The following is a 24,353-nucleotide window of genomic DNA, read 5'->3' as shown; positions in this document are numbered from 1 at the left end:
TGCAGCTGGAGCATCCTCAATGTGTGCCCCCAAAGAGATGATCCCCCAAAGTGAAGATCCCCCCAGGTCTCCCCACTCGCTCTGATTTGAGATCAGATCATTTCGTGCCATCTCTCCGCACCAAAATGCCAAGGACAGGGATTCCTCGGTGGGTCTTCATTCCACCGGTCCCATTGGTGGCATCCCCCTGACCCTCAGCTGAGACATTGGCCTTTCCCCAGGTTTTTATAGTGATTCTGAGTGGCCGGGGCTGGGGGCAGATTTCAGAGGAAACCCTGCTATTTTTTCCTGTTCCTTTACAAAACCAGAATGAAAACATCCCACAAATGGTGCAACATCCCCCCCCCCCAACCCTTCTGACCCATCGAAACGGTTTGCTTTGAGAAAACAGAATGATTTCATTCCGCTTATTGAAATTTAAACAGGGGTTTGCTTGTTAAAATAGTTAAAAAAAAAAAAGTCGTTTGATTTCAAAGTGAAAAATTGCATCTTTTCACCGCAACAAGTGGCAGAAGGGGCTCTTCTTCCCAGGAGCTCGGCTCTTCCACCCATCCATACCAGTTCACCTCTTGGATTTTGCCTCCCAGCATCCCAGCATCAGGAGAATTGTAGCCTCCCCCCCCCCCCCCCCCCCCCCCCCCAGCATCTGGACCCAGTGGGTGATGGAAGCGTGTTTTCCTGGGGGCACCGGGCAATGGCAGAGCTGGAGCCCAGCGTTGCCAGAGGAGGTCTCAGCCACAGCTTCCAACTTGCCGGCTGGGACATTAGAAAAGAAAACCAATAGTAACAACCGAAAAAAAAAGAAAAAAAAAAAAAAAAGGAAAATCTGTGGCTTTTAAATTCCATCCTTGGCCAAGCCCCTTTGCAGAGAAACATCTCGGCAGGCGCCGCAGCCAGTGGGGCTGGAGCGGGATGCTCTGGGAGGTGGGGAAACGGGGGGGGGGGGGGCTCAATTCCTCCCACCCCATGGGCAGCGGAGCATCACCCCAGATGTCAATGTGCACAGTGTGGGTGCCATGGGTGTGGGTACCATGGTTGGATGCTCCACAAGCACCTGGGATGGAGGGGGATGAGGGGAAGGAAGCACATTCCTGGGCACCAGGAGCAAGAGGAGGCTGCGCCATCCCCCAGGTACCCCACCTGACACCTCACCCCCCCTCAAAACATCACCTTAAACCCCACCTCCCCATCCTGCTTTGCCAGCCTGGCAGCTATTAGAGGTGTTAAAATAGGTGCTGCCCATTCCCATCCTAATCCCAAAGTTTATAAAGTTTCTCCCTTAGAGAGGTGTGCCTGCGAGAGATTGTTTTAAAACAAATTAATCGGGGTTTATTGGATCAAATTCTCTGCTGAGACGCCAGGGCTTGATGCTCGCTTTGTTTAACTGCTGCAGCCATCCATTACCCACTGCCTTGTTATGTTGTTAAAGCTGCAAAGCCTTAATGGGTCTCACTAAAGGGAAAAATAACAGCTTCTCAAATGAAGAGCCTGCGATCGGGAAGGAAAAGACCATTTATGCAAGGAAGAATCCCCTGGAAATGGTGTAGAAAACCTGGGCCAGATCTTAATTGGGCTTGTTGGAAGGCTCAGCCTTAAGGGGAAAATCAACCTCCAAAGAGTTATCGAAAAAAAAACAAAAAACAAAAAACCCACAGTCCAAACCAATATCGTTCATTATTTAAATGCGCAACAAATTCAAGTTATCTTAGAAAAATAAATCCGAACCAATATTCTCCATTATTTAACTGCTTCTCTTCCAAGGCAATGAATTCACGTTATCCTCTTCGTCTCTTCCACCCAGAAAGCGGCAGTTTCGTGCTGCTCCAGCAAAGGCAGCAGAGGCAGGGAAGGGGCAGGAGCATCACGTTAGATTCCAACCTGGTGCCAACCCACCGCCAGAGTCCAAGCCACGGAGTTTCACGTGGAAGGACACATAACTGGGTTTTCAACACTTCATTTTGGAGCACCCGAAAGGATTTTTCTGGATCTGCATCAGCAGACAAGATGCTTTCGCAGAGCCAGGGTTTTTCCAGTGATCGTTGAAGGGAAGGCGAAGGGTTTTGGGGTGTCCCATGTCAGGATGGGGTTCAGCTCATTTCCAGCTTCGGTGCTCTCCAGCTCCCTGCGTTAAGGGTGATGGGAAGAAAATGAGGGTTAAAAAGCCTCTTTAACTGGTTCTCTTGTCAAATTAGCAGGGCAAGGCGCTGAGGCTAGGGCTAATGAATGGAATAATTGATTAAATATGTCATATTTCTGCCTAGCAGGTTCACACCTTCCCCAAAGGTTTCCAGATGGGGCATAATTATCCCGCAAACTGGCTTCACACGCCAGGGCACAAGGGGAGGAACAGTGACATGGGGAGTTTAGACAGCAGAAAATTGCTCCCGCAATTAATCCCAGGCACTAAATAAACTCACCGAAGAACAGCAGGGACGGGGAGAGACCCTCTCGGGTTTGGCCCTCAGTGGTGCCGATCAGGAAGAGCTGGTGATGCTGGGTGTAAATTCTCAGCCTCTGCGTTTATGGGGTAGCAAAACCAGCACCGGGTGTTCTTCTCTCCAAACAAGATGCCACGAAAAGGAACTTTCCCCTCTCCTCTGCTCCCGCCTTCGCCCGTCTCAGCGGGGGCCAAGGGCTGAAGTGATGTAAATCAGGGCGACTACTTTGCCCCTTGGTGGATCGCTGCTGATTCACATCAGGGTCCTTCTGTTCCTCTGATTTCCAGCTGGCGGTGCCCAGGAAAATCAAACCCAGACCAGATCTACGTCCTGGAAAACATTTTATGTTCTAAAACTAAATATTTGCTTTATTGAGGGGGGATGAAGGAGGGGGGCGGGGGGAATGATTTTTAAGGATTCTTAACATCTATATGATTTTATCTCAGCTCGAACCAGCGATGAAGCAGGGCACAAATCCTGGCTGATGCGGTGGCTCTGACCACAGCCGTGCTGCTGGGGAAATGCTGATTTACACCACCCGGATGGTGCCTTTGGTGGCACCAGGCTGACCCACAGCCTCTGGGCGCTGGAGAGCAAGAATCCCCCCCCCGCCCCTGCCCCGAGCCCAGGCCATGGAGCTGGGCTTCAATCAGCCCAACCCCGGCCAGGCTGGCTGCTGAGGTGGCAACCTTTGGGACAAGCCATTTTTGAGCATCTTTTCTTTTTTATTTTTTTTTTTCCCCCCAGAAAAAAACCCTTTAAAATCCCTCCTGGAGATGCTGGAGCTCTGCAAAGGTAAAGGTGAGGGGGAAATAATGATGTGAACTTTCTCTGCCCTTGCATGCCTCTGAAAGCTCCCCGTTGAAGCAGGGTCCCCAGCCCCTCCTGTGACGGCCACACCGCTGTCACCTCCCAGGTGCGTGTGTCCCCCAGGCCACCTCTGCGCCTTGCGGTCACCTCCCCGTCGGTAGCTCCCGTCTCGCCTGGCTGATGCCGTGAGTCATCGAGTTGGGGAACAGGTCTTGAGTGCTTCGGGGGGTGTCTGACACCATCCAGGGGACAAACTCTGCTCCCACCCGTGTTGATGCTCCCCAGTGGGACAGAATCAGGCCCTGGGAAAGGAGGGGGTCGTGGAGCACATCCCTTCCCCTGCTCCATCCCCCTCCCAGAGGATGCTCCCTGTAAACCTCCCTTCCAACCCAAACTATTGTATGATTCTATGATGAGGGGCTCCCAAACGGCCCCTCATCCCCCCCCCCCCTCCCCGGGGTGGCTTTTTCTCCAGCCGACAAGCCGAAGAAGCCAGAGGAGAAGCCGAGGGGAGAAGCCAGCGCCGCAGGTCCCTTGCAGAGGAGCCCGTCTCCCGCCGGCACCCCGTCTCCCCGCGCTCCCCCGGGATTATTTGACGGGGCGGGAGATAGCGCGGTTGTTCGTTAGCGTGGCAGCGGTGGCGTGTGGGAGGGCAGACGCCAGGCTGTCTGCTCCCACTTTGTTCGGCTTGTTATTAACTTCTCCTTGGGCTGCCATTAACCCAGAATTCCTGTACTTGGCTTCAGGCTTTCCCCGCGCCGCCGCTCTATCTCCAGCGCGTAATTACAGCTGTTGGGATCTCCCTTTATCTCGGAGGATCTTGTAGGTTTGTTACCTGGCACATGCTTTCCTGCCCCCCCCCATACACACACACACACACACACACACACACTTCCCTACACCCCTTTAATCCTTCCTGCTTTCATCAGCCTCAGTGCCGGCAAACCGGCAGGGAAAAAACCCGGAGCCTCCGTCGCCGGGGCTTTGCAGCAGAAAAGCCGCATCCCGAGCATCCTGAGCATCCCGAGCCGGCAGTGGCTCCCGCGGATCCCGCCTGGGCAGCCCCCGGTGATGTCCCTGCCACCGCCGCCTGGGTCTTGGCATGTGCCAGCACCTTCCTTCCAGCCCCGAGACCGAGACTCTGAGTTGGCTCCCAGCGTGGCCCTTGATTTATTTTTTTAATTTAATGCGAGTCGACTTGATGTATTTATTTTGGCAGCGGGTTACCCCTCAAACCCCAAACCCTGCTAAAACAGTGTGTTCTGGCCCTGCCAACCCACACAGAGACAAACAGGAGGGTTGGGACCTGTCCCCCCACCCCCTAGGGTGTGCGCCCCACCATCGTCCCCGGGCAGGTGCCTGGGTGGCACCGGCTCCTGCCTTCGGGCAACTGAAGCCACTGGGAAGCAGCCCCCGGGTGAGCCGTGGCTGGGAGCTGGGAGGTTTTTTACCGCCTGGAGGGTTTGGTGCCAGTTTCTGACCCCGTCTCCCAAGGGAACGCGGGGAAGGGAGTGCTGTCCCCGCTGGGCTCGGAGATGGGGACAGGATGGGGGTCAGGGATGCTGAGATTGACACCTTCAGCCCCCCACGCCCCCCCACCCCCCCCAAACCAAAACTCCACCTGTGCGAGGCTGGTGTGGAGTCAGGGAGAAGGAGAAGGAGAAGGAGGAGGAGGAGGAGGAGGAGGAGGAGGAGGAGGAGGAGACGCACTGCCTCTCCTCTGGTGTCACCACTGCCTCCTTGCTCACCCTGGGCTGCCCCATGCCAAGGGACATCCTCAACTGGGGGGGATCCACTCACTCTCCAGCCGCCAGGAATGGGGGGGTGGGATCCCTCCTTGGCATCACCAGTGAAACAGAGCCACCACACCTTGCCCCAGGAGGGGATTTGACCCCGAGGGTCCTCCTCCTCCTGCCAGAAGTCAAATATTGCCCCAAAACACCCATGGGGATACTGTTCTTCCACCAGCACCTGGCACAGGGACCCTGGCTCCTCTGCTGGGTGGTGGACATTGTGGGGTACTTACATTTATATTTAATTATGGGTATTTATTATGTCCACCACGTAGGGGAGGGGTGGGAGAGCACAGGGGGCTGGGAAGGGGGTCCAGGTCCCCTGAGCATTTGAACCCCCCAAGATCCATCCCTGGGAGCCTCCCTGCCACCATGGACATCCTCGGTGGGACAGGGCAGGACACGCAGCCCCCAGCCCCAGCATCTCCCTCCCACCCTCAGCGCCGGGGCCAGGAGCACCGGGGAGAGCGGAGCCACCGGTAGCTCATCCCAGCAAGCCGGTACCCGTCCCCGGAGCCGGTGAGCGTTGAGTCACCCCGGCAAGGAAAGTGGGGAGCCGGGATAAAAGCAGATCAGCAAAGGTTTCCTTCGATACTCGCAGTGGCCAGGCTTTGCCGGCCGTGCTGGCCAAGCTGGGCTCCCTGGGGATGCTCCACGGAGCCAGCCCAGGGAAGGGCTGGAGAGCATCTGGATTTCTCCTTGTGCCTCTTTTTATTTGCTGCTTCACCCCCGCTTTTGCCTGGGTGGAGTTGGGGGATTTTCCATGTTGGCCCCTGGAGTTCGGTGGCCCGGGCAGAGGTGGCAGGACAGCTTCTCCCTGTCCCCAAATTTAGGGCTTACATAGGATTTTGAGCCCGTGTCTCCCCTGAGGACAGACCATGCTGGGATGGAGGGACATGGGGACACCAGAGCCTGCGTCCGGCACCGAGGGGCCAGTCTGTGGGTCTAGCTGTGCTGGAAATGGTCCTTACGGGGTGATGAGCGGAGCTTTAGGGAGTTTGGGATGGGGAGAAGGCAGAAGCCATCAGCTTTGGAGGGTCGGAGGTGGGTCAGAGGAAGGGTGGCTGTACTGGGAGGCTGGGGCAGGACACGGTCCCAGTGTGTCCCGGGGTTAGCCAGGAGCTCGGCTATTTATATCAGGGCTCCTGGCCCCTGCTCAGAGTGACTCAGACCCGGCGCGATGGCCAGATGGAAACATGTTTTGAAGATGGTCTAATGGGAGGGTGGGGACAGGGGACCCTCCCTGCCAGCATCCCTGGCCGCCTGTCACCTCCTCTCTCCCTCGGGGCTGCTCCCCTCGGGCAAACCCCGCGCCGGGTGGTAACTGAGACCTCATGGCCAATGCTTGGCTCAGCACGGGCCACCCGGCTGCCTTCCCCACTGCGTCACCCCAGTGTCCCCAAACCTATCACCGCGGTGCAGCCGGTGCTCACAGACCCCGTCCAGGGCTTGGTGTGAGACCTGGGACTGCAGGAGGTGCAAATCCTCCCCACCAGCACCCTCCGGGTCCCCAGCCGGCTGTCCCCAAAGGCGGTTACAGCGTCCACCAGCACTGACAGGGGTCTTTTACCCCCAGTTTGCCCTGGCTGGCAGCCGGGGTGGAGGCTGTGGGTCTCCTCCAGGCCCCACGCACCCCGCCGGGGTCAGGGCTCCCCGGGGCAGTGGGAGGGAGCAGCCGGGCAGGTCGGCGCCTGCCGCCGGGATCGGGGCCCCGCGGGGACGGGGTGCTGCCGACGCCAGGGGAAGGGGCCTCCCGTCTGCCAGGGCGGGCGCCGACGGGGCGGCTGCGGGGGCTCCCACACACCCCCCCCAGCATCCTGGGTGTCCTCCCCCATGAGCACGGGGACCGGGGATGCACGGGGCCTCGACGCATCCGTGTCCCTCCGTCTGGTGTCTGTCCTTCCCGTGTCCATCCTTCTCCCATCCCCTCTGCGTCCCACCGCCCCTGCACTGGTGAGATGAATGCGAATGGCCTCAGCTCCTCCTTGCCTGGGGTCTGTCCCCGGGGGCCCCAGGGCTGCCCCATGCCCCCCCCTCAAGGGGACGCGTCCCCCCGGGGCCATGTGTGCGGGGAGTCCCTGTCCACCTCCTATGCCGCCAATGAAGGGGGGTCCCTGAGAAGGGGTTACTCCCCCCCCCCAACACTACAAGGGCAGTAGCGCGTGGATCAGGCCCCCCCCCGGGGAGACCCAGCCAGGACACGGGGGATCGGGATGCCCCCACCCCGGGTGTCCCCTCCGGGGATGGGACCCTTGCACGGGGAGGGGAACCCCGGGGCGGGGGGACACACAGAGGGGGCTGCCCCCGGGGGGTGGCGGGGGGTAACCGGGGGGTGGGGGGGTGCCCCGGGGGCGTGACGTCATCGCGGGCGGGGCTTGGCGGGGCGGGGCGGGGCGGGCAGGGGATCCCCCGGGCGCGGGGCCGCGGTGCGGCAGCGCGGAGCCCGTCGGGGGGCGGCGGGGGCTCGGCGCGGCACTGCGGGCTCCGGGGGCTGCCCGCCCCGGCCCGGCCCGGCCCGGCCCACCATGACCATGAGCTCCGTGGCCGAGAGCCTGCTGGGGCCCGATCCCTCCAAAGCCGCTTTCCTGGAGCTCGGTCACCCCTCGCCGCCGCACTACCCGCTGCACGGCCTCCACCCCGCCGGCCACCCCCAGCACGACCCACCGCCCTTCGCCTCCTACGGCCGGCCAGGGCCCTACACCTACACCGGCGGTGCACCCCCGCCGCCCCACGGGGGTCCCTACCTGCCCTACCCGCCCCCCGGCGCCCAGCATCCCCCGGCAGGGCTGGCCCACGGCTCCAGGCTGCAGGACGCAGGTAAGGTGGGCGCGGGGTGCTCGGCGCTGCACATCCACCCCCGGGCACCCACCCAGCCGGGAGCGGCGGGGATTCACCGGGAAGCGCCGGGACGAAGCCGTCGGAAGCGCGTTGGGGCTGCGCCGGCCCGTCGGGGCAGCGGCGATGCGGGGCTCGACCCAGCGGAGAGGTCCCCGAGGGGACCCAGGGGGGCCGGGGGCGATGGCACCCCGCTCCCAGTATGCCCGGAGCCCCGTGGGGATGGGTGGCTGCGTGGTTGCAGGAAACCTCGGGGATGGGGAGCATCAGAGGCCTGACTGCCCGCATCCCGCACCCTGGGACCCCCAGCTCCCCGCATCCCACGCCCTGAGACCCCCGGCTGCCCGCATCCTGCCCCCCGAGGCCTCTGACTGCTTGCATCCTTCTCCCTGAGACCCCTCCAGCTGCCCCCATCCTGCACCCTGGGTGGACTCCCCCTTCTGCCCCTCTGCCAACATGCTCTCATCTCAGCTCCCTGCCCCATCGCATCCCCATTCCCTGCTGTTTTCCCCAAAAGCTGATGCAGGAAACTGCAAGCTGAGCCGCCCCGGAGAGAAGCAGCCCCCAAGTTGCCCCACGGCAGGGTCCCAAGCCCAGCTGAGCCCCCAGGCCCTGTCAGCCCCTCATCAGCTCTGGAGGGCCGTGGCTCTGGCCAGAGCAGGGTGTGTGTGGGGCGTACGTGGGTGCGCAGACACGCTCGCCGCCGTGCCCTGCGCTCGCCCACGTCAGCCCCGTGCTGCTGAGATAGGGTTGTCCCCAGTGGGTTTCTGTCCCCCACAAGCCACGTGGCCCAGGATGGACCCAGGGATGCTCAAAGGCACAGAGTGGGGAGGAGGTGGTGCAGGGAGGGGGGCACAGACCCCACAACAAGAGGGTGCCTGGGGGCTCACTGCAGCCCTGGGGAGCAACAGCCCACCGCAAAGGCCCCCGGGGCAGGGGTATCTGTTCTGCTGTCCCCTCCATCACCCCATGGGGCCCTGCCTGCCCCCCGCAATGGCTGCACAACAGATGGGCCTGTGGCTTGCCCGCTTTTGGGCTTGAATAGTGATATTGAATGAACAATCCCATCCCTCCCTTCCTCCTCCTGTTTCCCCTTTGCTTTACCTGGGGCTTAAACAAACCAGTCCAGCAAAAGTAGCCCCCCCCTACTCATTCCCCCTCCCCTCCAAACCTAACCTCCAAAAAGCAAAACCCGCTGCAGCCCCCAGGGCCAGGGTGGGATGGTTTGGGATTTGGGGTTGGTGTGGGTTTTTTTTTTTCTAACCTCCCAGCGCGTTGGTTTAACTCCTTGATCCTCTTCCATCCCCCCCCCCTCCCCCCCCAAGATCACGAGAAGCCCCCAGCCATCACCAACGGGGACCTGCGCATCAACGGCAAGGGGAAGAAGCTGCGCAAGCCCCGCACCATCTACTCCAGCCTCCAGCTGCAAGCCCTCAACCAGCGCTTCCAGCAGACCCAGTACCTGGCGCTGCCGGAGCGTGCCGAGCTGGCCGCCCAGCTGGGGCTCACCCAGACCCAGGTATGGCCCCTTCCGAGGGGTGAGGGGACGGTCACGGGGTGGGGGGTGGGGGGGGGGCTTCTGCCCTGGGGTGACTCCCAGTTACAGGCTGCATCACGATGCCGGGGTGCAACTGGAAGGGTGCCGAGCCGTGCCGTGCCGCGGCTGGGGAGCTGGCGCCGGTGGGCCCCCGGGGCTCGGGTTCGGGGGTGCTCCTGCTCGCACCTCCCAGCGGCACCGGGACTTTCCCAGCCCCGGAGCCTGGCTGCCGGCCCGGCCGTGCCCGGCGTTGGGCGGCCCCGGGCCGCGGGACGGGGCGAGTGGGTTTTTGAAGGCGATGGGGAGAGACAGGCAGGCGGCAGCGGTGCAGCCCGGAGCCAGGGGCGAAGCGAGCTCATAAAGCCGGGGAAGAGGAGGCAAGTGGGAACCTGCCGGCAGCGCGGGGGGGACCGCGGGGAGGAATGAGCGGGGCCACCACCCCAGCACGGCGGGCCCCACCGCGCCGCACCCCGGCCCAGCCCCGGCACCCGGTTGGGCTTGTGGGGGGGGGGGGACACAGCCCGAGGTGGAGGGGGGGAACAGCGGGGACACATGGGGATGTGTGTGACCGGGGGCTCCTGGCTTGCTCTCCGTTGATCGCACGGTTGTCTGGGGTCCCTGTGCCTCTTCCCGCATTCTCCTCCAGCTGCTTTTAGTGGAGTCTCTAGTGGCTTGTAAGGGGTTGGGCTCGGAGCCTGGCTTATCTCACAGACCCCGGTTTATCTCACAGACCCCCACAGAATTGGCTGTGCCCCCCGGGAAAGGGCAGGTGGAGATGGGGGACATGGGGACACCAGAGGGGTCTGGAATTATTGCTGTTGGGGATTTAGGGGGGGGAATTATTGATGCTGGGGGGCTGAGGGGGGGGGGGGGGGCATTGACTACAGACCCCATCCTCCCCACTCACCCCTCTCTCTCTCTTTCCCACAGGTCAAGATCTGGTTCCAGAACAAGCGCTCCAAGTACAAGAAGATCATGAAGCAGGGCTCCAGCGCGCCCGACGGGGAGCACCTCCACACCACCGCCTCCCTCTCCCCCTGCTCCCCCAACATCCCCCCGCTCTGGGACATCCCCGTGCCAGGAAAAGGGCCCCCCCTGGCCCCCAGCAGCTACATCAACAGCTTTGGAGCCTGGTACCAGCCGCACCCACAGGACGCCATCCCCAGGACCCCCATGATGTGACGCTGCCACGGCTCCGGCACCCACCGGCTCCGGGAGGGCCAGCAAGCGGGGGGATGCTCTGCTGCCACCCCCACCGAGGGACTGGGGAACCCAGCGAAGCCCTGGGGGACCCCAGCGAATGGAGAAGGAGGAAGAGGAGGAGGAAGGTGACCACGGTCTGCAAGGACACGGGGATCACCTGCTCCATCGCGGTCCGAAGTGAGACAGCTCCGGCACAACGTCCCAGTGGGACAGGACTTGGCCTCCAGACGCAGCCCCGGGTCCCTCCGTTCATGGACATGGGGCAGGGGGGGGATGACCTGAGAGGGGCTGGGGGGGGGTCCCCAGACCTCCCTGGCCTGGCTTTATTTATAAATACCGTCCGTTATTGTATGTGCCCCCCCCCCTTTATAAATAGGCTGTACACTTGTAAAGTAATGACTGCTCCTCCGTACCTGCTGTCCCTTTGCGGGGGGGGGTCTGTCGCTGGTTTGGCGGAGATGCTTCCATCCCAGTCCTCGGAAGCTTCCATCTCCAAAATCTCTTGGGAAAACAGCCCCATGGGGATGGGGGCACTGGAATGGGGGGCTGGCGCTGTGTCGTTTCCCCCCTCCCCGGACATCTGTGCGGGACCCGCCGCTGTTTTCAGACACGCGATCGCCCCCCTGAAATGGAGGCACAATTACAGTAATTGTGGACCCGGGCCCCTGGGTGAGGGGCTTCTCGCCGCCTCCTCAGGATAATTATGGGCAATTTGGAGCTGTTGAAGATGTCTCCCGTAATAGGGGCGGGAGAGGGAGGGCGGGGGGACGCAGGGCAGGCTGGGGACCCCGGGGCAGGTCGAGCCGAGGGTTACTGCCCCGCTCTCCAGCAGCCCCCACGAATTCCTGGCCCTGGGAGCCAGGAATTTTTTTTCAGCTGCTGGTTTGAGGGCAACTTCTCCCTTTTTGTTTTTCAAACGGCCGGAACCTGACGAGAAAATGCATTATCGTTATTTCCCGCTTTTCCCAAGCCTGCTCAGTGTTTGTCACCCACCATGGGGACGGGACCCGCGCCGGGGCTCTCCCCAGCAGAGGTTTACTGGTGCAGGGGGTCCGTGCCGAGGTTTGCTCTGCTGCACAAACACGCCGTGCTCCTCGCTCCAGATATTCCCACCTTATATTTCCCCGGCTCCAAGGGTCACCACCTTCCCTGGGGGCCACGTTTCCCATCCCAGCCGGTGAGATCGGGGAGGGAGTGATGCCGCGATGCCACGTGTGCGATGCCAAGTTTGATTTGCACCTTTGGCAGCAGATGGGGCCGGAGTTTTTCCAAGAACTTGGCTCCCACCTGAAGAGTCGGGTTTTTGAGCAAGTGATCAATAGCGGGGACATGGGCAGGACTGGAGACCGGGCACTGAGCGTGGGAATGGCGTGGTCCGGAGCCAGAGGGATGTGGGGAGCCCCGGACACAAGCCCTCGCTGTCCTAGTAGTGGTTCTGATCCCTCCGCTGAGAGGTTTGGGGTGCTGGCCATGACCCCGCTGGGACACGGGCATGGTTGTCCCTGGCTGTGTCCCACGATGGCCATGGGCACGTTGCAGTGATGGCATGGGGAGGACATGGAGCCCATGGGCTGGCTCGGCACCACTGTTGTCGGGACCCACTGCAGCCCAGGGCCAAGACATGGTGCGTGTGTCCCCTACATGGGTGGAGGGTGTCCCTGCGTGGGGACGAGTCCAGCAGAAGCAGGGGTCTGTGCAGGGCAAGGCTGGCTTTATTTTCCTTGAGTGATGGAGTCCATCCCCCTCACCAAGGCTTTAGGGAGGTGGATGGATTTGTTTTGCACAGACACTGGAGGAAAAGAGAATTTCTCATCCAGAGACTGGGGAAAAAACAGCTCCTCATGGGTGGGATTTACTCTGGGCAGGGGCTTTGGGATGGAAGGGATGACTTTCCCTCAGGAATTACTCTCCAGCCATGGAATGGGGCTGAGACATGGTGTGATCCCTTCTGCAAAGGGCTCTTGGATCACTTGGGGTGTCACTGTCGAGGAGCCAGGTGCCATCCCAGTCCCATGCATTTGGGGTGACCCCAGCAGAGCCGGCGGTGGGGTTGAAGGGGGCTTGGTGGCATGGGGTGCCCAGGGATGGGGGGGAAGGCTCTGGTGGGATAGGAGAAGCAGGAGGCAGAGGCTGCGGCTCCCGCTCGGCGTTCCCGACGGATGTTCTGCCAAGGACCTGCAGCCAGAGCCGCTCGCAGGTCCCGTCTTGCAGCGGGAGGGAGGCAGCAGCCCTGGGCTCCTGGGGCCGGCATCCGGCCCGCCCGGCGCTGGCGGTGCGACCGGGACGGCGGCTGGCGCCCGGACCTCATGGTGGGGGGGCCGCCGCCTCTGCCTGGGGCTCCCCCCCGCACCCCGCCACACACATGGGAGAGCCGTGGCCGACCCCCCCCTGCCCTGATGCCTGGGATCAGATCCCAGTTCGGGCACCTTCGGGTGCAGGGAAATTCCTGCTCCAGCCCCTCTCTGGGGACCCCGCCTGTGCTCAGATCCTGCTTGGGATGCTCCTGTGGGATGGGGATGGGGACAGGGAGGGGGTCCTGTGCCCTGAGGAGGGGGCTTGGGGACTGTTTTGCCCCTTCCTCTGCAGCCAAAGCGGATGGTGACCCCGCTTTCCTCTGCGCCCCAGGACAGGGGTGGCAGTGCCAGCATGGCATCGCTGAGCCTGCTCTTGGCTCTTCTCCACCAGCCAAAAGTGTCCCCAGTTGGGGACACTCAGAAAAGGCCAAGAGACCCCAGACATCCCAGTCTGGTAGAGTTTAACCCACTGGATGGGAGAAATCCCACTGGGGGGGACAGGGATGTCCCTGGGCTTGTTCAGGTCCCTCTTCCCTCCACCGGCGCAGGCTGGAAACCCAACTGGCTCCCTTCAAATTGCCAGGGTGGCTTTGGGCAGCCGGGGGCGGGGGGGGGGGGATGACTTTGTGTCCCCTTCCCATCCCCAGCCAGGCAGGATGATGGGACACAGACTCAGAGAGGGATCACAGAGGTCCCCAAGGCCACTGTCCTATTTTCCAGCACTGACACTGGTGATGGAACTCCAGCTGGGCGGCGATGTCGTGGCTGCCCGGTGTCCCTCCTGGGCTCCCGGCTGCCACGTGCTGGGTTGGCCAAGAGCTGGGGAGGGGACAAAGCCACGGTGGATGCCAGGCCGGGCTGTGGGCGGGCGGCTGCCCCCGCGCTTTGTGGGTGCTGGCAGCGGGGTGACGCAAGGGGCTGGAAGCGGCGTGTTGCAACGGGGCAGGGAATGTGTGCCGCGCTGGGAGGGCTGCGGGCCGGGGCTTGTGCATGTGGGGCAGAGCTGTGTGGGGACGCTGGGCACTGCTGACCCACAGCTTGGACCCACAAGGGGATGGAGACTACACCTGAGTCCTCATCCTGCCCGTAGCCACTGGGAAAATCACCTCCGAGGGGCTGGGTGTCCCCAGCATCCCCATCCCGGTACCGGCCGGTGCCACTCCATCCCCAGCAAGGGATAACTGGGATAATGAAGAATGGTCATTTTATTCCTGTGCCAGGGCTGGGTGAGGGATGCTGGGAGAAGTGGGATGATGGGGTGATGTCCCCACCTCGGGGGGGGGGGGTCCTATCTCCGTCTCTCAGGCCCTGTTCTGCTTTCGGGAGCACGCTGAGGCCACAGCCGCTGGCAGGCAGAGTGGCCTTGGCCTTGGGGAGGGAGGTCTGGGTCTCACAGCCCCTTTTGGGGAGCTCTGGGGGTCTTGGCCACCTCTGGGCTGGAAGAACTGCAGGTGATGATGGTGGTAAACCCCTCCCCACCCTGGGCTGCTGGAGATGGGGCTGGGCGAGAAGGAAGAGGAAGAAGGCAACCAAGAGAGGCCATGCCCGGCTCTGCCATGGCTCATCAGGCAAGTGTGAGGGGCTCCTGGCACCCACCCCACGGGCTGTGGGTGCTGCGACCCCCCGGGAAACCCCAGCCCCACATGGGCTCTGGAACGTGTTCCATGGCCAGGACAGAGGAGTGGGACAGGAGGGACAGGGGGGCTACATGAGTGCAATGTCTTCCCCGGTGCCCATCCCCGTGGCATCGGGGCTGGTGGCACAGGCTGCCAGGGTAGCCCAGCTTGCAGGCAGTGCTGCTAGGGGTGGGGGGAGCAGGATTAGTGCCTGTCCACAGGCAGTGATGCACCCAGAATTTATATAATCCACGGATACGTAATCTGCTGTCTCGTTATTATTTTTTTTTTCACTCTCCATCCTCAAAAAAAATTAAAAAAAAAAAAAAAAGAAAAAAATAAATAACATAAAATCACCCCGCGCCAGCTCATGCCGCGCTTCTCACTCCAGGCAACGCCACTCGGTTTCCTCCTCTCCCAACCCGCCGCCTCCTCGCCCTCGCTGGCAGCCTCCCCCCGGTAATAACCCCCGTGTCTCCAGCGTGTCTGCCCGCCTGCCGGCTGCGGGGCGGCTGCGCCCGCCTCCAACCCCAGCCCCAACCCCCGGCTGGGGGCACGGGGGGGCTGGCAGCACCCCGCAATTCTTTGCAACCGGCCTGGTCATGCAGGAGCCCTACGGAGATGCTCGGGGGTCCAGCACAGAGGGGACATGGGATGGGGACATGGGATGGGGAGCCAGCCCGTGGCAGGGTTTGGGGAAAACCCAAAATCCCTGGGCTGGCCCCATATGGACTTGGCCGTGGGAAGGGGGGGATGTGGGGACATCTCTGGGGACACCAGGATGTGTCCCAGCCGTGCCCAGCAGGCCAGCACCCCAGGGTGCTGGGGGTGTCCCCCGTCGGTGCAGAGGGACCGTCCCTGGGGCCACCCCACGGAGAGCTGGGTGCTGCGCAGGGGGCTGGGGAGACCCCACCACGGCCATCAGGGATGTGATGGCAGGGACCAGGGCAGGTCCCCTGTCCCCAGCACGGCTCAGTGGGGACAGCAGCAGGATGGGGGATGGGGCTTCAGCCCCCCGACCCTTGGCTGCACTCCCACCCGTGACACGATGCTGGGGGCTCTGGGAACAGCAGGGCAGGGGGCCCGGCGTGGTTCATCCCCAAGGACTGTCCCCGTCACCCGCATCTGGGGGGGGGCATCTTTCGAGTCCTCCCAACCCCATAACACCCATGGGGAAGCCACCGTCCCCGCAGTGGCAGCGAGTATCAGTCCCACGGGGGGGGTGCCTTGGTGGGGGTCCCATCCCTCGCCAGCCCTCACTCATGGGGTGTCCCCAAAGGGGGCACCGGGACAGGCCGGCCACCCTCCCAGTTTGCACAGCTGGGAACCAGCTGGTGTCCCAGTAAGAGGAGCGGGAGGGAAGCGGCAGATCTCCGCAGCGATTCGGGGAAGACTCGGCAAACCAGGAATAAAATCCGCCCCACCAAGAATTCCCTCTCGGCAGGGCAAAGCGGGACTCGGGGTGAGCCCAGTGCCCATCACCCGGTGCCATCCCCGACCAGCCCCCCAGCTGCCCCCCCCAAAAACGGGGCACGGGGGAATGCGGGGTTTAACTCCGCGTTTCCCAAGCCGGAAAACTCCCGAGCTCCATCGAAAACCTCCCAAAAAAAGTGGTGTTTGGAGCCTTCAAATTCGAAGCGCTTTTATTAACATTTATAGATCAGCTTTTGTTCACTGGGAAAGCAGCAAAGGATGCTCGGAGGAAGCCCCCGTCCTCGGAGGGGGCTCCCATCAACCAGGGCTTGCTTTTTTTTTTTTTTTTTTTCCTTTAAAAAAAAAAAAAAAGCAAAGAAAAAACCAGACCGAAACCAGCTTGGTTTGGATCAACTTTATACAAACGAACCTTATGTACACTCTCTTTTTTCCCCCATACACCCCTATTTATATAAGGCAACATAAATAAGATCCTCGGGACTGTACAACACATATGAACACTTCTTAAAACTGCACGTTCGGCTTTTAAAAAAATAGCATCATTCTCTTAAAAAATAGTAAAGAGGGGTTGGTTTTTCTTTGGGTTTTTTGGGGTTTTTTTTTGTCTTTAAAATGTGTTGTCGGTTCATTTAAAAAATAGGCGTTCTGCTCCGCCGTTAGCTTAAATGACGCAGATGGAGGCACTGTTAGAAAACAGACATTAGCACAATTTTTCTCTTTAAAAAATAACTTAAGCCATTCCTGAACTGTTTAAATATTAAAATATTTTCTCTCCCCGCACTTTTTTTTTTTTTTTTTTTTTTTTTTTAAATAACCACCTTATTGTCTGAGCATCGTCCCGGGTGATTCCCACGAAGCTGCCACGGAAGCGGCCAGGTTGGGGGTCCCATTTTGCTCCCGTGGGGTGTCCGTGGTGCCCCCAAACTGCTCCCGGTCCCTGGATTTCGGGTGCTGCCAGGGAAAAGCAAATCCCGCTCCTCCGGCATCGGCGACGGGCACCCATCGTCCGTCCTCCTCCCCACAGTTTCCATCCCGACCGGGGTGCGGGTGCTCCGGGTGCCCCTCGCACCCCTCCTGGGTGCCCACCCGTGTTCGTGGGGGGGTCACAGTCCGTCCCCCCCCCAAGGCAGCTCATTGGGGTGGCCCCAAGAAGCAAAGCTCCGGCGAGGGATCCCCGGCGGGACGTGGCTCCTCGGGGGCTGTTTTTATTAGGGGGTGATGGAAAAAAAAAAAGAAAAAATAAAATGCATAAGAAGAATTCGCCACCTTTTTCCTCGCCTGCCCTGGGCTGGGAACTAACGAGTTTAACCCTTTGCAGTCCTCTTGTTCCTGAGATGAGCTGGGAGAGGATAGGATATATAAGTGTATTATCTAGGGGTGCGTGTACATGGGTGTCCTTTTTTTTTTAAAAAAAAAAGAAAAAAAGAAGAAAAACCAAAAAGTAGGGGGAAAAAAAAGGAGGCAAAGAAGTTCTGCCACTGTCTCTCATTCCTTTTTCTCGCTGTTAATAGACGGCGCCGGTGTTGGGGGGAGGCCCCGGGGAAGTGTGATGCATCGTGGTGGCCGGCGGCGGCTGGTGGGGTCCGTGGGGTCCGCTGAGGGTCTGGGGGTGATACCAGGGGTTGTGCTCCTCCAAAAAGCCGGGGGAAGAGCTGTAGGGAAGCGGCTGCGGGAGCGGGGTCCGGCCCGGCGCGCTGCTGTGAGAGTTACTGTCCCAGACGGCCGGGGAAGGGGGAGAGTTGCAGGCCATGGAGTCGCTGTTGTTGGGGCTGTGCTCCAGCGGCACCTCGCCGTTCTTGTAGAGCTTCTTGAACTTGGAGCGGCGGTTCTGGAACCAGATCTTCACCTGGGAAAGGGAGGGAGAGGGGTCAGCCCCCCCGCCACAAAAAGGGGATGCTCGGGTTGGAGGGGGAGCTCAGGGGTCGCGGGAAGGGGAGGCGGGATGGGGGTGATGAGGGGACACCAGGCACATGGGAAGGGACAGGGGACATGGGTGGCACGGAGACCCCAGGCACATGATACAATATGGGGAGGGACAAAGGACGTGGGTGTCGTGGGGACCCCAGACACACAATACAATGTGGGAAGGGACACAAGGGACATGGGTGTCACGGAGACACCAGACACACGATACAATGTGGGAAGGGACAGGGGACACAGGTGTCACGGGGACCCCGGACACGCGATGCAACACGGGAAGGGACAAGGGACATGGGTGTCACGGGGAGTCTGGACACGCTGTGCACCGCAGGAAGGCACCCAGGATACGAGCATCATGGGGACCCCCCCACACATATGGTGGCAGCCTGGGACAGGGGTGTCATGGAGAAGCCGGATACACGGTGCATCCCGGGAAGACACCCGGGATGTGGGTGTCACGGGGAACCTGAACACACCAGGTGGGAGGGCACCCATGATGTGGGTATCGTGGGGACCCCGGAGATGTGGTGCGTGGTGGGACAACCCCCCTGGGGACGTGGGTGTCACGAGCAGCCCGTCATGCCATGCATCACGGGACGCCGGGCGTCGGGAGCGTCCCCGGTGCTGGGTGAGGCAGCGGTGGTGGCGCTGGACGCCCTTGGCCCCCGGGGAAAGGGGTGGAGGTTTAGGGGGGTGGAGGTTTAGGGGGTGGGGGGGTGGGGGGAGGCGGTGGTTGTCACCCAAACAGGATGTCCCTCTGGGAGCGGGTGACGCGCTCCGTCAGCCCTTTGCCGACTTGTCCCCGATTGCTTCATCGCCCAAGGGAGGAGGAGGAGGAGGAAGAGGAGGAGGAGGAGGAAGGCCGGGCGCTGGGGAGCGCCGCAGCAAGGGCGGCACAAGGGCGCCGGCGCCGGCCCGCAGGCAGGGAGGGAAGGAGGGCGCCGGGGACGGGACGGGGTGCGGGGGTGTCACATGCGCTGCGGTGACAGCGGTGACAACCTGCTCACCCTCACGCCAACAGCTCGGCGGGGACGCTTTGTCCCCGTGCCGGGCAAAAAACCCCAAAACCTTAGGGTTTAGCCCTAAATCTGGGTGGCTCGTGGGGAGGAGAAGCCCAACGCCCCCATCCCGGTTCGTCCAGTCCAGGCTGAAGTGTCACCCCCAGCACAGGGTCCCTGGGGGTGGGATGTGGCTCCTGTCCCAGATTCCCTGCTCCCCGTCTGGCACCAAGCGGGATGCGGGAGCCGGAGCGCCGGGGGGGAGGGACCCAAGGGGAGCCCCAGAAAGTCTGGGCGGGGGGAGCAGGGTTCGGCCCCCAGGTCCCCGCGCTCCGGCTGGACTCGGGGCCAGGACCTGCTCCGGGATGGGGTGTCCCGAGCACCCCGTCCCGAGCGTCCCCTCCCGCCCGGAATTCGGCGTCCCGCATTCCCGGGAAGCCGGGTGCGTTACCGAGCCCGGACCCTGCCACGCACCGGGGCAGGATTCAGCCTCAGAACCCCCCCTCCCCCCGGGCGCCGGGGCAGAGCCAGGTCTGGGATGGGGCTGGCTCCGGAGGGAGGGGGCTACACCCCAAAACCCCGGAGCGGGGCACGGGGCGGGGGGTGTGTGGGGGGTGTCTGTCCCCTCTCTCTGCTCCTTCCCTCCCCTCCGCCTTCTCCCCGGCAGCGCGGGGAAATCTGGCGGCAGGGACCCCCTGTGCCATCCCCGGGGACCCCCGGACCACCCCCCCCCCCGTTCTCACCATCCAGCTGCGAACAGAGCCCCCTCCCAAACCCCCACCAATTTGGGTTTTGCAAGGCGGGGGGGGTTGGGGGGGGGGGGGGAGCTCCGGCTCCCCGTCCTGCCATTCCCTCCTGCCCGTAGCTGGGAATTGGGGTGGCGGGGGGTGGCGGAGGGGGGGGGGGGGGTGAGCTCAACCCTTACCTGGGTCTGGGTGAGCCCCAGCTGGGCGGCCAGTTCGGCCCGTTCGGGCAGTGCCAGGTACTGGGCTTTCTGGAAGCGGCGTTGCAGAGCTGCCAGCTGGTAACTGGAGTAGATGGTGCGGGGCTTGCGGATCTTCTTGGGTTTCCCGTTGACCATCCGCACCTCCGGCTCCGGCTCCTCCTTCACCGACACTGGGCAGAGGGCGGAGGTGTGAGGTGGGTGACGGTGACCCCCAGCGCAGACCCCCACTCCCTTCCCCTTCCAGCTCATCCCACAGGACGTTCCCCCACCCCCCCATCCTTCAGCAGGGACAACCACCCCCTTCTTTGCCACCCCGTCCCCAACTTAGGGGACACTTAGAGGAGGACAACTTCACGAAGCTCCCGCTGTAATCCCAAGGGATCAGCGGGATGGATACGGCCCCTCTCCCCCCCACCTCTCCCCTCTCCAGCATCCTACCTGCTTCTTGCGCTGGGAGTTGCTGGTCCCTGAAGTGGCCATACTGGCGGTAGGAAGGGCTGTAGGAATAGTCAGATTTGGGCGAGTAGGTGCCGGCGGCGCCGATGCCGTTGAGGTTGAACTGGTGGTAAGGGTAGTGGCTCACGGGCTGGCTGTAGGACTGGCCCGAGTAGTAGTCATGCTGGCCGGTGTAGTAGCCCAGATCGGTGACGGAGGACTCCGGTAAGGTGGGAGAGTCCTTGGAGGCGGCATGGCAGCTCAGCGAGCCCGAGAGGTCCGTGAGGATGCTGGAGAGCTTCTTGTCGAAAGAGCCGCTCATCGCTGGAACTGGGGTGGGGTTTAGAGGGGGGGGGGGGGGGGGGAGCTGCCCTCCTGGCTGGGGACCCCCCAACCTGGCGGCTCCGGCTACCCGCGCGTCAGGCCTGGCGTGCCCAGAGCCCGGCTCCTCCGCAGTGACTCTTGCGAGGAGCAACCAAGAGACTGTGCCCAAACCTCCAGCCCCGGCCGCCTGCTTAAAGCCTTTAATTAGGGAGCAGGGCAGGGTGGGTGCGCATTCCGATTGGCTCCAGAAATATTGCCTGGGAGGCAAAACAGGCTCCTGCCTCCTCTCTCTCTCTCTCTCTGTTTTTTTTTTTTCTTTTTTTTTTTTTTTTTTTTTCCCCTTCTTTCCCTCTCTCAAGAAACAACAAAGAGTGGGTGAAGGAGGGAGAAGGAATAAATAAAGATCGCAGGCTCCTGGCTGCAGGAGTTGGGGGGGTGGGGGGGAAATGATGGCTGGAGGGGCCACTGGGGACGTCGTGCTATCTGGGGAGGGGGGGGGATTTTTTGCAAGGGGAATTGTGGTCCCCCCCTCCCGGGACTCTTGGTGCTGAGGGGAGATTTGGAGGGGGAGTGGGGGGGTATGTGTGTGTGTGTGTTTGCTGGGGGGTAGGGGAAAGGAAGGATTGGGGTTAGGGAGTAGGATGGATCCGGGATTGGGGCTGGGTGGCTACGGGGGCATGTTTTAAACCCCCCCGCCCCGCTCCACTTCCCACTTTCTCCCATCATTTACCAGTGTCTCCCAGTTCAACACCATCCCCAAGGCAGAGCACCCCCAGCCTCGTGGAGCGGGGGAGCCTCACATACCCCAAAACCTGCCATCCTCCACATGCCTCATGGGGACCTCGGGGGGGTTCTGGGGACATCCCCCACCACCACCATCCCGGGGGCTCTGTGCCCCTAATCCTGACCCCCCCCGCTGCCCTAAGAGAGCCCCCAGCAGCGTCGCACAACCCGGGGCCCCAAGCCAGCCCTAGCCACCCCCTCCACCCTGCACCAGGGAGGGGGTGGGGGGGCTTTGGGAGGGGGACTTTTATTTTGGTGGGGGGGTTTCTGCCTCTCCTGACAGGTCCTTGCCCCCAGAGGGGGGTCTGGGACGTGGGGAGGGGGGGTGGGGGGGTGGATCTTTAAGCCTGGGCTTTTCCCCTTCTGCCCCCTGTGTCCCCACTCCTGGGAGTGCCCCCCCCCCGCGACCCGCCGGCAGCGCACTGCGGTGCAATGGCGCCACCTGACGGCCGCAGCGGGGACCTGCGGGGCTGCGGGTTCGAGTCCCGGGCCTGCCGCCACAGCCGGGGCTGTGATCAAGGTAGGAAAATTATCAAAAATATTAACAGAATGGAAATAAGAAATGGAATAGGAATAGGAATAGAAATAGCAATAGCAATAGCAATAGCAATAGGAGGAACAGAAATTAGAAATAGAAGCAGGAACAGGAGAAGCCAAAATATAAATCACGAATAGGAATAGGCATAGGAATAGGAATAGGAATAGGAATAGGGATAAGAGTAGGAGAAATAGAAATATAAATTAGAAATAGGAATAGGAATAAGAGAAATAGAAATAGGTATAGGAAGACGAATAGGAAGAGGAATAGAAATAATAGAAATAGGAATAGGTAGAACTCGGGATCAGTTCCCAAGGGAAGCAGCCGGGACAAGGCAGATGCGTGACCCAGAAGCCGTGTGTGAAGGCACGGGCTCTCCATCCTGCCTGGGAAATGTGATTTGAGATTTGAGAAATTAATTCAGAGGGGACAGAAACGTCTGAGACAAGCCCAGCCCTGCCGCCTGTCCTGCTCGGAGCTCTGCAGGGGCCTCCCTGGGGAGGTTTCCCAAGGTCCCAGAGGAGCCGCTGGGACATCCCCGGGTCCCCGGCCTTGCTGTCCCTCCAGCCGGACTGTCACCAGGGCTGGTTCCTCCTGGGAGAGGGTTTCTCCAGCAGGAAAAGCCGGTTGGGGAGCTGCGGGCCGGGGAGCAAACAGGGAGCAGGTCTGTGCAGTCCTGAACCAGTTTGGGACTGGGAGGCACTGGTGCCTCCAGCTGCCCGAGGCTCCTCGGCCAGGCTGGCTCCTGCTGAAGCCCCAAACCCGGGAGCTCGTAAGGGGGGGTGAGGGTTTGTGCTGGAGGGGGGGGCAGTTTGGGTGAACTGGGACAGTGCGGGGGGGGGGGGGTGGCAGAAGGTGCTGCACTGGGGCACCCGTGGGTCTCGGTGGGTGGGTGCACGGGGCGGGGGGGGCTGGCAGGGCTGACCACAGCAAACCCCCCCCCTCCGCCATCCCATGTGCCCCCCACCAGGCTGGAGGGGTTGTGTGTCCCCCCCCAGATGCCCCGGTGGGAGCCCCCGACGGTGCCTACTGGTGTCCCCTCGTGTCCCCACCTCTGCCACAGCTGCGGGAGGGGTGCGGGGGGAGGGGGCGGGACCAGACGGACTGCCACCCCCCCCCCCCGCATCCTTGGGCTGACATCTCCATCTAGTGGCTTTTTAGGGTAATGACACCCCCTCTTGGGCAGTGACACCCCCTCTTTGGGTGCTGGCACCCCTTGGGTGCTCACACCTCCCCTTGGGTGCGAAGACCCCCCTCCTTGGGTGTGAAGACCCCTCTCTTTGGGACCTAGTGCTCCCCCCCCCCGAGCCGACCCGACAATACTCTTCCCTGGGGGTTAAGACCCCCCCACTTTGGGTGCAGGTACCTCCCCGTGGGGTGTCAGCACGCTCCTCGGGTGCAGACACCCCCTCCTTGGGTGCTGACACCCCCCCCTTTGGGTGCAAACACCGCCCTTTAAGTGCAAACATCCTTCCTTTGGGTACCAACACCCCTGTTTGGCTGTAAACACCTTTTCTGGGGTGCTGTCCCCCCCCTCCTGGGTGGTAGCCAAGGCCCCCCCTGAAACACCTGACAGGGACCAATTTCACCCCAAAATGTCCCCAAGCCGGGAAGGGGGGGGGGGGGGGGCCACACCTGGCCACACGGCCGGGGTTCTTTGTCCCCATGCCGGGGACTGTGTCACCTGCCAGAGGGAAAATCCACGTGTCCCCGGGGAGACGGAGGGTGTTTGGGGTGCTCCGAGCCAGGATCGGGCCCAGCCAGGCTGGGGGACAAGGGACAAGGGGACAAGGGACAGGGACCCCCCCCCCCCTCAGAGCCGTGTGCCGGCTGCCCTTGGGATTGTCCCCGGTGCCGTCACTCTTTCCAGTGACACCGTGTCCCGCCGGGACGCGGGGACATCGGAGCGGGGGGCACAGCGCCCGCCCCCCCCCCCGCCCCCCCTCTTCCCCACACACCCCCACATCCCGACCCAGGGGGGTTCTGTCACGGGTGGGAGCGGCGCGGTGGCTCCCGGTCACCTTCTCCGGGGGTCGGGGACCGCGGCAGCCACCGCCGCCACCTCCCCGGGAGGGAAGCGGTGATGCCGCGGCTGCAGCCGCCTTCCCCGGGGACAGCGCGGGGGTGTCCCCGGCCCCTGCTGGGGGGGGGGTGTGTGCCCCGGGACACGGTCCCGCCCGTGGGGTCCAACCGTCACCTCTTGCCCCCCCGCCGGGCCTTCGGGGGGTGGGGTGGGGGTGGGGGTGTCTGTCTGTCCAGCCCCTGGGGACCCCCCCCCCCCGGTCCTCGCAGCCACCCCCCGGAGCCTCCCGCCGGGTTCCGCAGCCCCCGAGGACCTGCCACGGAGGGAGGGGCCCGGGAGTCGGTACCGGGGCAGGGAGGAGCCGGTACCGAGCAGGGAACAGATACCGGGACAGGGAACCCACGGGAACCGGTACCGGGGCAGGGA

General features: G+C 62.2%; 2 protein-coding genes across 2 annotated transcripts; one reads left to right on the top strand and one right to left on the bottom strand.

The window, feature by feature from the left end:
- Positions 1-7,566: 7,566 nt before the first annotated feature.
- On the top strand, positions 7,567-10,595 carry DLX4 (distal-less homeobox 4). Its single transcript, XM_074162971.1, has 3 exons — positions 7,567-7,858; positions 9,202-9,395; positions 10,344-10,595. Exons 1-3 carry the CDS (start codon positions 7,567-7,569, stop codon positions 10,593-10,595), a joined length of 738 nt encoding a protein of 245 aa, XP_074019072.1.
- A 6,869-nt stretch (positions 10,596-17,464) lies between these two features.
- DLX3 (distal-less homeobox 3) lies at positions 17,465-20,581 on the bottom strand. The gene is made up of 3 exons (XM_074162940.1): positions 20,263-20,581; positions 19,804-19,994; positions 17,465-17,806 (listed from the first exon to the last, which is right to left on the bottom strand). The coding sequence occupies exons 1-3, from the start codon at positions 20,579-20,581 to the stop codon at positions 17,465-17,467; spliced, it is 852 nt and encodes a 283-aa protein (XP_074019041.1).
- Positions 20,582-24,353: the final 3,772 nt, after the last annotated feature.

Source organism: Numenius arquata, chromosome 23, assembly GCF_964106895.1.
Source record: "Numenius arquata chromosome 23, bNumArq3.hap1.1, whole genome shotgun sequence".
Lineage (NCBI taxonomy): Eukaryota > Metazoa > Chordata > Aves > Charadriiformes > Scolopacidae > Numenius > Numenius arquata.
This window is presented reverse-complemented; position numbering and strand designations above follow the sequence as displayed.